The sequence below is a fragment of the Chironomus tepperi genome, unplaced genomic scaffold, assembly GCF_022539635.2.
Source record: "Chironomus tepperi strain 1889 unplaced genomic scaffold, CSIRO-AGI_Ctep_v1 contig_486, whole genome shotgun sequence".
Lineage (NCBI taxonomy): Eukaryota > Metazoa > Arthropoda > Insecta > Diptera > Chironomidae > Chironomus > Chironomus tepperi.
The window spans coordinates 1046568-1058890 of NW_027226608.1; the positions used below are offsets into that span (position 1 = coordinate 1046568).

Below are 12323 nucleotides of genomic sequence, written 5' to 3' on the forward strand. Positions count from 1 at the left end.
AAAATTATTGTGAATTATTGACTTATTTACTATTGTTGATTTTTCTTTTTTTATTATTGGTTATGATTTTTAATTCTTTTTTTTTGTTTTGTAAAATACTATTGTAAATTTTTAAATTATTTATTTCAATTTTTAGGTGGATTTTTGGCTTAAAAATTGAAATTTTTTTGATTAAACTGGTTTAAATATCTCAAAAATTTCAATTTCGAAAGTGAAAAATTCAATTTCGAAAGTGAAATTTTTAATTTCGAAAGTGAAAAACTTAATTTCGAAAGTGAAAAATTTAGATTTGAAAACAAATTCATTTTCGAAAGTGAAAAGATTTAATTTTAAAATGTGAAAAATTTCGAGTAAAAAATAAATTCAATTTCGAAAGTGAAAATAATCAATTTCGAAAGTAAAAAAATCATTTTCGAAAGTGAAAAGTTCAATTTTCGAAAATAAATTCAATTTAATTTGAATTTCGACTGTAAAAAGTTCAATTTCGAAAGTAAAAACTTTAATTTCGAAAGTGAAAAATTCAATTTCAAAAAGGAAAAATTCAATTTCATAAATAACTTCAATTCCAAAGTGAAAAGTTCAAATTTCGAAAATAAAAAATCGAATTTTGTAAGTGTAAAATTTAATTTCGTAAGGTAAAAATCCATTTTCGAAAGTTAAATTTTCGACTTCGAAAGAAAAAAGTTCAATTATAAAAATTAATTCAATTTAGAAAGTGAAAAGTTCAATTTCGAAAGTAAAAAATTCAATTTCGAAAGTGAAAAAATCATTTTCGAAAGTGAAAAAATTAAAATTTCTAATTTCCATTCCAAAATCTCACCTAAAAATCCACAATAATGTTAATTATTGATGAACTGAGTATGAAAAAAATTGTCTCAAATTAAAATAATTTTTGATTATTCTCGCCTATTGTAAAATGATGTGCAAATGTATAAAACTGTAAATTATTGCTAACTTCACACAAGTATTATATTATGTCATTTTTGATGTCCGGAATGGCTTCTAATTCAGATTTGTAGGTTATGTTTAAAAAAAATTATTAGATTGTCTTAAATGTTAATTAAAAATTGAAAGAATATTAATCTATTGTTTGATTGATGAATGTAATTGTTGAACTTCCACGCTAAATGGAATCATTTGATTATTCTTAAATTAAAAAGACTATTGTTTGTTTATCAAGCATAACTTAATTAATTATTGAACTAAAAAGCGTTTTTTTAAATAATTATGAAACTTCCACGTGAAATGGAAAAACTTCCACGCGGAACATGGAATGCACAATTTTGAATTTATCTAAAATAAATAATTTAAAAGTGTCTCAATTTTAAGTGAAATTTTTATCGTCCCCTATGTGTAGGGGGTCATCAACCCCTCCAACTTCCATTCATTCATAATAAAACAAAAAAATAAATAAACAAAAAAAATTCCTAAAATTTCATTCTTAAAGAACCTTTTTTTCACATTTTATATATATATGCCTATACTGTAAATAACTATATAGAATTTCACGTGCTTCGTCCATTTCGCATAAGTATGATGATGAGACAACTGAGGGCGGCACTTAGGGCGTAATTTGATCTCGATGTGGCATTATTGTATGTCAACTCTTCGTTCTTAACTACTTCATTTTGACGGGTATCGTGTTCGTCTGTGGACATAAAGGAAAAAATCAATCAATAAGGCTGCATCAGAGGATATACCCAATTTTATGGCACTTACTAGTCTTTTTCGGTGGCTTACTACCACTAATATTATTAAAATTATCATTATTGTTAACATTATTATTACTATTGACGAAAAATGGACGTTGTGTTGAATGAAATCCGTGACCAAAGTCATGATTATAATTTATTTTATTTGACTCATCATTTTCACTATTTGTACTGTCACTGGAGTCATCGTGAGTCTTCCAGTCATTAAATGGTGGCGGTTTGTCATTTGTTGACGGTGACACGGTTGTCCTTTGGGTCTCTTCACCGCCAAATACTTTGAATATCACTTTGGTATTATTTGTTGTACAGCGGCCGCCTATACGTCTATGAATGTCGTCTTTTGATGATGTTGCTGGAATGGATTGAGATTTTTATTATTACTGATGCTCAGGAAATCCAAATTCAGTATATTCAGCTCAGCTGAATTCAGCAATATTGAAATTAGCGAATTCAGCAACGCTGAATTCAAACAAGTTAAGCACTGCTGAATTCAGCTAGTTCAGAACTGCTGAATTCAGACAAGTTAAGCACTGTAGAATTCAGATAGTTCAGCACTGCTGAATTCAGATAGTTCAGCACTGCTGAATTCAGATAGTTCAGCACTGCTGAATTCATATAGTTCAGCACTGCTGAATTCAGACAAGTTCAGAACTGCTGAATTCAGACAAGTTAAGCACTGTAGAATTCAGATAGTTCAGCACTGCTGAATTCAGACAGTTCAGCACTGCTGAATTCAGACAAGTTTAGCAATACTGAATTAAAATTGTTCAGCAATACTGAATTAAAATTTTTCAGCACTGCTAAATCCAGACAAGTTCAGCACTGCTGAATTCAGACAGTTCAGCACTGCTGAATTCAAAAAAGTTCAGTACTGCTGAATTCAGAAAAGTTCAGCAGTGCTGAATTCAGAAAAGTTCAGCACTGCTGAATTCAAAAAAGTTCAGCACTGCTGAATTCAAATAGTACAGCACTCCTGAATTCAGATAGTTCAGCACTGCTGAGATAAAATAGTTCAATACAACTGAATCAAGGAGAGTTCAGCACTGCTGAATTCAGCGAGCTCAGAGAGTTCAGCACTGCTGAATTGAGCAATTTTAATTAATTATGAGCTGAATTCAACAGGAAGCTTTAAATATGCTGTCAATTAATCACAATAGGCACAATAAATGCACAGCAAAATGGAAATTAATTTGGCAGAACAAAAAATCAATCAATAGATAGACAACAGCAGCCACAAATAGCAGATGCATAAAATCCATCAAAAAAAAATACTCACATATAAAATAATAATCATTTCCAGGCTTAAACTCTAATCCACCAGGTTGCGGTGTAAATGGTCGGAATGAGATCGTCACAAGTGTTAATGTAAATGGTTTATCACAAATAGCTATAATGCGTGGATTTGGATTCGTTATACGACACGTCTCATACTCAACTTTTGATACATTGTAAATGATGTATCGCTCCGTTTCATTCTCATTCGTACCAGCCTCATAATATGGACATATTATGTGCACTAAATCGTATTCAAATTTTAAATTACCACGATTAACGTCAATCACATGATCGTTGTTGTCTATTCGAAATCTGAAATTGGATGGAAAAAAATGTGAAATTAAAATTTTGTCTTAGTTTCAAACCCCTTCCGGGGCATGTCAATGAACTTTAAAATTAGCACCAAATCCCACCACCCACACCCCACCCTCAATATTGCAAAAAATCTCTCCTTTTTTTCGTTTACGTTAATGATTTTTACACTTCATGTGAAGCACTCGGTGTACATACATACAGGCACATATACACAAATGTACGCATTGAATCCCATCAAGTGTATTTTTTCTTCTGCTTTATCCCTTGGAGTTATTAATACCGCTGCTGTATTTATTATAACGCATATGAGTGATGTACTTCTTTATTTTATGGATAGCCTTATTTTTTAGTATTGTTTGGCATGGGCTTATGGATGGCTATATGGCAGCTGTCTTAGTTGGCTCTGATCAATTCAGAAAAGCGCTGAATTAGCTGAATTCAGCAGTGCTGAATTAAACAATCTGAATTCAGCAGTGCTGAACTGAACAATCTGAATAAAGCAGTGCTGAACTATGATTGTTATATTCAGCAGTGCTGAACAAACATTGCTGATTTCAGCAAAGCTGAACTAATCTTACTGAATTCATAAATGTTGAGCTAATTTTGCTGAATTCAAAAACGTTGAGTCAATTTTGCTGAATTCAGCAGTGCTGAACTAAACAATCTGAATTCAGCAGTGCTGAACTAAACAATCTACATTCAGTAGTGCTGAACTAAAATTGCTGAATTCAACAGTGCTGAACTAACCTTGCAGAATTCAGCAGTGCTAAATAAAAGTTGCTGAATTCAGCAGTGCTGAACAAAAATTGCTGAATTCAGCAGTGCTGAACTAAGATTGTTGAATTCAGCAGTGCTGAACAAAAATTGCTGAATTCAGTAGTTCTGTACAAAAGTTGCTGAATTCAGCACTGCTGAACTAAAATTGCTGAATTCAGCAGTGCTGAATTAAAATTGCTGAATTCAACAGTGCTGAACTAACCTTGCAGAATTCAGCAGTGCTAAATAAAAGTTGCTGAATTCAGCAGTGCTGAACAAAAATTTCTGAATTCAGCAGTGCTGAACTAATATTGTTGAATTCAGCAGTGCTGAACAAAGATTGCTGAATTCAGCAGTTCTGTACAAAAGTTGCTGAATTCAGCACTGCTGAACTAAAATTGCTGAATTCAGCAGTGCTGAACTAAGATTGTTGAATTCAGCAGTGCTGAACAAAGATTGCTGAATTCAGCAGTTCTGTACAAAAGTTGCTGAATTCAGCACTGCTGAACTAAAATTGCTGAATTCAGCACTGCTGAACTAATTTTGCTGAAGTCGTCTAGATGCTCTATATCCTCGATTTCATGAGAATCGTTGGCATTTCCAACTATTTTTTAATTTCAAAACACAAAATCCTTCACATGCTTAATTCAACATTCTCTCCATTTCACTCTCTCTCGCTCACATCGGGGTTGTATTTAAACTACATCCATCCCTTACTTCTCTTTTTTTTTGTTAATTACGTAATAACAGCATTTATTATTTCCTCTTAATGAACCCCTAGAAATGCATTATACACATCCACTCAACACATAACTACATACTGCACGCATTGCAGTGCTTTAAACAATATCTCTCCATTTCACTTCCACATCTCATTGTTAAAATTATGAGGGATCACTGTGTGTGTTTTTAGAGCATTATTACTGTATATTCGCATAAGTCATTACGCGTGCATAGGCGTAAATGTAATTCAAGATGTTTACAGTTTTTTATGCTTTCTTTTTTTTGTGTTTTGTTCATCATTATCAGTATTGTGTGAATTGAATAGAGAAAGAGGAAGTCATAAGGATAGAGGATAGAGGAGTAGTTCAAGGGATGGACAATTTTGAAGATAGGAATTTTCCCAAAAATGGGAATTTATGAAAAAAATTGAAAAATTTGAAAAAAACAGTTGAAAAAATTTAAAAAAAATTCAAAAATTAAAAAAAAACTCAAAAATTTCAAAAAAAAAATTAAAAAAGTTTAAAAAATTTAGAAATTTTTATAAAATTTTTGAAAAAACTAAAAAAATTTTGAAAACATTTAAAAAAAATTTTAAAAATTAAAAAAAAAAAACAATTATTTTAAAAGTTGAAACTTTACAAATCTTTAAATTGATTTTTAATTTTTTTAAAATTTTTTAAATTTTTCAAAATTTTTTAATTTTTTTTAATTTTTTTTTAATTTTTCTAAACTTTTTTAAATTTTTTTAATTTTTTAAAATTTTTTTAAATTTTTAAATTTTTTTAAATTTTTAAATTTTTTTAAATTTTTTTTAATTTTTTTAAATTTTTTAAAATTTTTTAAATTTTTTTAAATAAAAAAATAAATAAAAAATCCATCAAATTTGAATTTCCACATAGAATTCAAATATTCCCACCCCTTGTAGTCTATTTTTAATAATATTACAAACACGTGACTAAATAATAAATTACGGAAGGAATCAAAAAATGAGATACTTGAAAACAAAAAAAAAGAGGAAAAAATGTTCAATTGCGTGATTTTTCAGGCCTTGAATGCTGTGATTTGTGATTGAATGTTCTTCACTTACACAGGCACAAAAAGCATTTCTTTTGATGATTTTTTTTATTCTTTTTTTCTCAATTTCAATTAAATGAATCCTTCAAAATGCGTAAATATGAATAATGCGAAATTGGAAAAATGGACGCAAAATTATTTAAAAGCCGGAATTAAAATTGCAGCCATAAAAATTAATTTTTTAATAACTTTTTCAATGGAAATTTTTGTGGATTTTTTATTGAAATGTAATAATATTTTTAAAAAATAATTTTTTTAATTAAGATAATAAATAAATTGTAAAAATTTAAAGAAGTTTAAAAAAGATTCGAAAATTTAAAACTTTTTTAAAAATATAAATTTAAAAATTTAAAATTAATATTGAAATGAATTAAAAATTTTGAATTTTTAAGTTTTAATTTTTAAAAAATATTTAAATTTTTTTTAAAATTTTTTTTAATTTTTTTTAATTTTTTTGAATTTTTTCGAATTTGTTTAAATTTTTTTAATTATTTTTATAATTTTTAAAAATTTCAAGCTTATCCAAATCCCAAAAAACTGTCCAATTTTTTACAATTTTGAAATAATTCTCAATAAATCCCAAAATAATAATTGAACTTTAGCCAAACAAAAAACGGTCATCAATTAAAATTCAAACATCAAACAGAACTGCCAATATCGCCTACCCAAAAAAATTTAATAACTGTCCATGGAGAATTTTTTTGTCTTTTTTTTCTGAACATTCAATTACTTTTCAATTTCTACCATCATCGTTGATTTTGCACAGTTCAGTTGTGCAAACATGAAATTGACATCAAAAAAATATTTCAGAGATTTTTTGCAGTAGTCAAAAGAATATTGTGCCTAGAAGCGGTGCCAGAGCATAAAAAATTTAATTCGAAATTGCTATGATACACACAGAAAAAATGGAGAACTGGAACTGAATTGAGAGGGGGTGATGATTATGTCGGTTTGTCCTGATCAAGCCCTTTCCCTCCATTTTCCTCTCTATAATGCGCACATTATATCTATATTGCGCTTCAGTTGCCTTAAATTGTACTTATTTCTCTCTATAATGCGCTCAATTTCCTCTTTATAATACGCTTATTTCTCAATTTAATACGCTCTATCCTATCTATAATGCGCTTTATCCTATCTATAATGCGCTTTATCCTATCTATAATGCGCTTTATCCTTTCTATAATGCGCTTAATCTTTTGTATAATACACTTCATCCTGCCTATAATATGCTTTATCATCTATATAGTGCGCTCCACTTTCTCTATAATGCGCTTTCATCCCCAAAACATCACCAATCACATCCCCAAACTCACAAAACACTATTCCCACTTTCAATCTGTGAGCTTCATTTCTCTCCATCGATTATGTTCGTCGTACATACGGAAAACAACAGACGACATACAGCATACAGCACAAAAAAAGAGAAATAATACAAATGATGTCCATTTGTTATGATTTTCGACGTATCGACGGGGACTCAGTGCTATCGCAACCTCCTCAAAATGCAAAAAAAATTGTCATAACGATTCAATGTGCTTCTTGTTCTGTCACAACATATCATTTGCAATTGACATGTTTTCTCATTCATTCGGTTATGCTATATATGTGCTGTATATTCCATGTTGAATTCTCGAGTATAATACGTCGATCGTTCGCGTGTAGATGAATCAAATTTTCATACGCACGTTTTCGTATGAATTTAAAATTTTTATTTTTTTTTTTTTGTATTTTTCGAGAACAGCAAAGAATGTTTTTGGGAGTTTTTCTGTGTTGTGTATTGCTGCTGCATAAATGCTTTGATTTCACAAAACTCACGGAATTTGAGATGAATTGAGAGACGACGAGAGGTCGATTGGTTTAACATGGAACTGAAGTTGTGTTTTGGGGGGATATTGGAATTGGAAGCTTTAAATTATGTTTTATTAAATTGATGTTGTTGGAGGGAAGGATGTGGAGGTGTTGGAAGGATAGTTGGTAGGACTCTGGGAGGTCAGACTCCACTCCTGATCTCCGGGACACGCTCATTGTCATTTTGGACACACCAGATCCAGAATAGACTCTTTTGGGCTCTAATTGGACTATTTGAACTTCGATCTGACCTCAAAGTATGACTTAAGTGAAGTCCGGACACAAATGGACTCAAATGGTTGCCTTTCTCACCCCATCCATCCTCAGCATGACTACAAATGACCCCAAGCATGTGAATTATAGAAAATTGAACAAGAACATGCTGAACATGCGTCATATTCAACAAGAAACATTAATGTCTTCCCCCTGGTCTTCTTCCTCCCCCAAAAAAAAATAAATTCCAATAAAAATCATCAAATCGTTCTCAGAAATTACGATTCCAAAAAAGAAAGCACAATCAAGCTACTAAACAAAATATTCACAAAAATTTCTCAACAAATTCTCGGAAAATCAGAAGCAAAAAATCTGAATCGTCAAATCTCAGAAAAAACCCCCGAAAGCACGAAAATTTTTCATTCACTCAGCATAATATTCAGTAACATTCAGCATAACAGTCATCATAACAATAATGTAAGTAGCAATAATAATGATAATAAAAATATAACAAACGATAATCTTGTTTTGTTAGTAAATAAAAGTGAATTTTTTTATCCGAAAAAAATGTGCATAAATAAGGAACAGTCGGTTCCTTTATCATATGTTCTCTGGCAAGCAAGCAAGAGTATGAAGGAAGCAGCATGCAATGTAAATAAGCACAGCATATCAACATTACAACCACTTAGTCATAAACATGATGAATGGAAGTTGCAAGGAACTTTTTTATTCAATTGCAGCTGTTGAAATTACACAGAATGTATGGAATGGCATGTGTTATGAGGTACAGGAGTATTAGGTGTAATGATGAACAGTTTGTGGGGGTGTAAGGTGATGTGAGAGGAGGTTATGGGGTGTAGAAGGTGATTTTGTGGGGTTACAGGTTTGGGGGATGTTATTGACAGGATGTGGTATGCTGTTCTTGGTTTTAAGGCACGGAAATGATCGAAAAGTGACATAACTTGTGTCTAACGTGTGGAAAGGAACAAAAAGATGCCAAACGTGTCAAAATTCGTATGAAACGTACGGTTATGAACGAAAATTGACTTAATGCGCGTATTATGTACGAGAATGAAGCTAAACATGTCAAAAGTAGTGTTTAACGTACTGTAATGAATCCAATTTGTCAAAATTTGTGTCTTAAGTGAACCAAAAGTGACATAAGTAGTGTACAACTTGCGGTATTGAGCCAAAAGTGACTGAATTCGTGTGCATTGTACTATAATATACCACTGAGTCTTGTTATGAGCCTCAACTCATCATAAATTGGCACTAAAATTTAACCAAATCTACAAAAATCAATCTCAATCCAATCCATCAGTACATCCGTAAATCAACACTTATCATCACGTATCCCCAATACCCAATACCCCATACCAGGGGCATAATCAGAAAATTTTTCTTTTTTTTTAAAAGCACACAAAAAATTTAAAAATAAAAAAACCGTTTAAAAATAAATGGCTTTCCAATTCTCAAAGGGAGGAGGTCCGTGTCCCCTATGGCCCCTATTGATAAACACCTGCCCCATACCAACCCTAACACCCCACTAAAAAATCCCCACAAAATTCTACAACAATCAACAATTTTCATCATAAACAGCACGATCCTCATAGAAAGCTTTTTTATATCGCATACATACATCCTTAATATATATCCACATAATCAACATATTGTATGCTTCTTCATAAGCTTTAATACTGTTTACATAAGCATCACAACAACCCATAGTGCGAAATGAATTGTGAATGGCAATAAATTATTTATTTATCGATTTACATTTCCACAATTTTTTTAAGGGGAAGCAATTGGGGGGTTGAGGGGCATTTGAGGGCAGTTGGAGGAAATTTGGGAAAATTTGGGGAAATTGGGGGCAATTAAGGGCAATTTGAAGCAATTGGGGCAATTATGGGCATTTGGGGGGCAAATGGGGCAATTGAGGACAAATGAGGGCAAATGAGGGCAATTGGAGGCAATTGAAAGCAATTAGGGGCAAAATGGTGCAATTTGAAGCTATTGGGGACTATTTGGGGCAATTGAGGGCAATTGAGGCCATTTGGAGGCAATTGAGGGCAATTGGGAGCAATTGGGGCGCAAATTAGGGGCAATTGGAGGCAATTGAGGGTAATTGGGGGCAATTGAGGGTAATTGGGGGCAATTGTGGGCAATTTGGGAGCAATTTAGGGCAATTGAGGGCAATTGGGTGCAATTGAGGGCAATTGGGGGAAATTGAGGGCAATTGAGGGCAATTGGGGGCAATTGAGGGCAATTGGGGGCAATTGAGGGCAATTGGGGGCAATTGTGGGCAATTTGGGAGCAATTGGGTGCAATTGAGGGCAATTGAGGGCTAATGAGAGCAATTGAGGGCAATTGGGGACAATTGAGGGAAATTATGGGAAGTTTGGGGCAATTGGAGGCAATTGAAGGCAATTGAAGGCAATTGGGGAAATTGAGGGCAATTAGGGGAAGTTAAGGGCAATTGAGGCAATTGGACGAATTGAAAAATCGTTTATTTTGTAACGGTTTTTCAATATTTGAATATTTTCTCTGATTTTTATAAAAAATTTCAAAAAATAACGGAAAATTGTCTGACTACACCCCTGTAAAGAATGATGCCAAAGCAGCACACAGGAGCAACTTGATGCGATGACATACAGCAAAATATGTTGGATTTACATACAAATATATATGTTGTGTACGTAGAGAAGATGGATGATGATAAGCACAACATAAACATATGGAAAAATGGATGATTTGTAAAGCTAAAGCTACTCGACACCCCCTGGGGGGTGGGGTTGGGTAGGATAGGGTATGAGAATCAATTAGATTCAAAATTCAATACTGAAGCATATCCAGCTATACAGCAATGTAAAAATATTGATTTTAAGCTTGTAAATGAATAATGAATTGTAATGCATGTTCATTGTAAACATTGATAGAGGTATTGGACTATATATCCAATATGGGGATATCCATATGGGAAATTTTCATAAATTGTTTTTTTTTGGGGTTTAAAATGATGAATATTTGATTGAGAAATTGCGGTTGAATGAGGAAATATTTCCAACAATTTGTCATAATTGTGAGTGATGTGTAGGCAGGTAGGCAGGTAGACTGTATTGGACTAATGGAATATAATTCCTGGAAAGTGAATGAAAGGGAATTAAAGGGATGTGATTGAGTGATTGATTGATTGATTGATAAAATGTTGGTTGTGGATTGAGGATTGAGGATTTTGGTATAATTTAGGAAAAGCTTCTAGAATTCATCTGGCAGGGGTGGTACACAGGTATACAAGTGGGTGAGTCACTTTCTTCTCTGTCCCTAATTCCTGCTTCCAGCCTCCATTTTGAAAAAATTCATTATATTTGATTGGATTTTTCAATTTAATCCTAACCATTCATATCAATTCACCCACTCCCCACACCCCTCCCACCCCCACCACTCACCCTACCCCTTTCTCTGCTCCTCTCTTTCTGGCTATGACACTGTTACCTGGTTCAACTTTGTTCAAAGTAAGACCGAAAATATAATCAGAATTCAACCGTTACGAAACTATTAGGGGTACAATAATGTGATGGGGTTCAAGCGGGGAGCCCTGGGGACTACTGATGATTGGAGGGAATATGACACTCAACTTCAGTCTATACGCCATTAAAAGGGGTGGTTGGTCATTCATTCTTAGACTAATTAAAGGGGCTGTTGAAGGAGACAGTCTAGCCTTTGGAATTTGTAATTGGCAGACGGTAGCCAGCGACAGAGTCAGCCACAAATGCCAACAAATAGACACCATGGCTCACTAATGATCTGTCCGACCACCGAAATTAGTAACTAAGCCTTGCTCAATGTTCCATCAATTCCACTACCATCTGTGTCCCAAAAAAATCTCACCGCATAGCCATCACAATACCTGCACATTTTTATTGTTTGAATTTCTGCATCTGCAATCTGACAGAAAAGCTAACAAACAAACATGATTTTTTTTTGTCCGAGCCACATAGAATAAATTTTGATTTCCTCAAGGATCTCTCGAAATGATTAGAAATTTAATTTCGGAGGGAGGAAGGGGTTATGGGTAAATGTAGGAGGGTGTAAAGGGGACTATAGGGGACAAGCGAGAAGTACGGGGAATCAGAGGTCAGTAAGAGGATTTAAGGGAGAGTAAAAGTGAATCTAAGGGAGTCGGAGGGAGTAGTATGGGGGTTTAAGGGAGAGTAGCGGGGTGTAAATGGGAGTTGGTGGAAGTAGCGAAGACTAGGCGTGAGTAGAAGGGGATTAGAATAAGTAGTGAAGAGTAGGGGTTACTTTGGAGGAGTAGAAGTTAGTAAGGGGTAGTAGAGGGAAGTAGGGGGGAGGAAAGGTGAATTAGGATAGAGTAGGAGGATGTAGGAGGGAACAAGAGGGTATAAG

At 33.1% G+C, this 12323-nt stretch overlaps 1 protein-coding gene across 1 annotated transcript in view; it reads right to left on the reverse strand.

The window, feature by feature from the left end:
- Window positions 1-835: 835 nt before the first annotated feature.
- The window catches only part of LOC139099860 (ephrin-B2a-like), a 113634-nt gene continuing 102146 nt past the window's right edge, over window positions 836-12323 (reverse strand). Inside the window, exons 2-4 of the mRNA XM_070652406.1 lie at window positions 2989-3299; window positions 1720-2064; window positions 836-1648 (exon numbers count right to left, since the gene is read on the reverse strand). Of these exons, the coding sequence (XP_070508507.1) occupies window positions 1506-1648; window positions 1720-2064; window positions 2989-3299 (799 nt within the window). The 3' untranslated portion in view covers window positions 836-1505. The remainder of the gene's footprint in view (window positions 1649-1719; window positions 2065-2988; window positions 3300-12323) is intronic.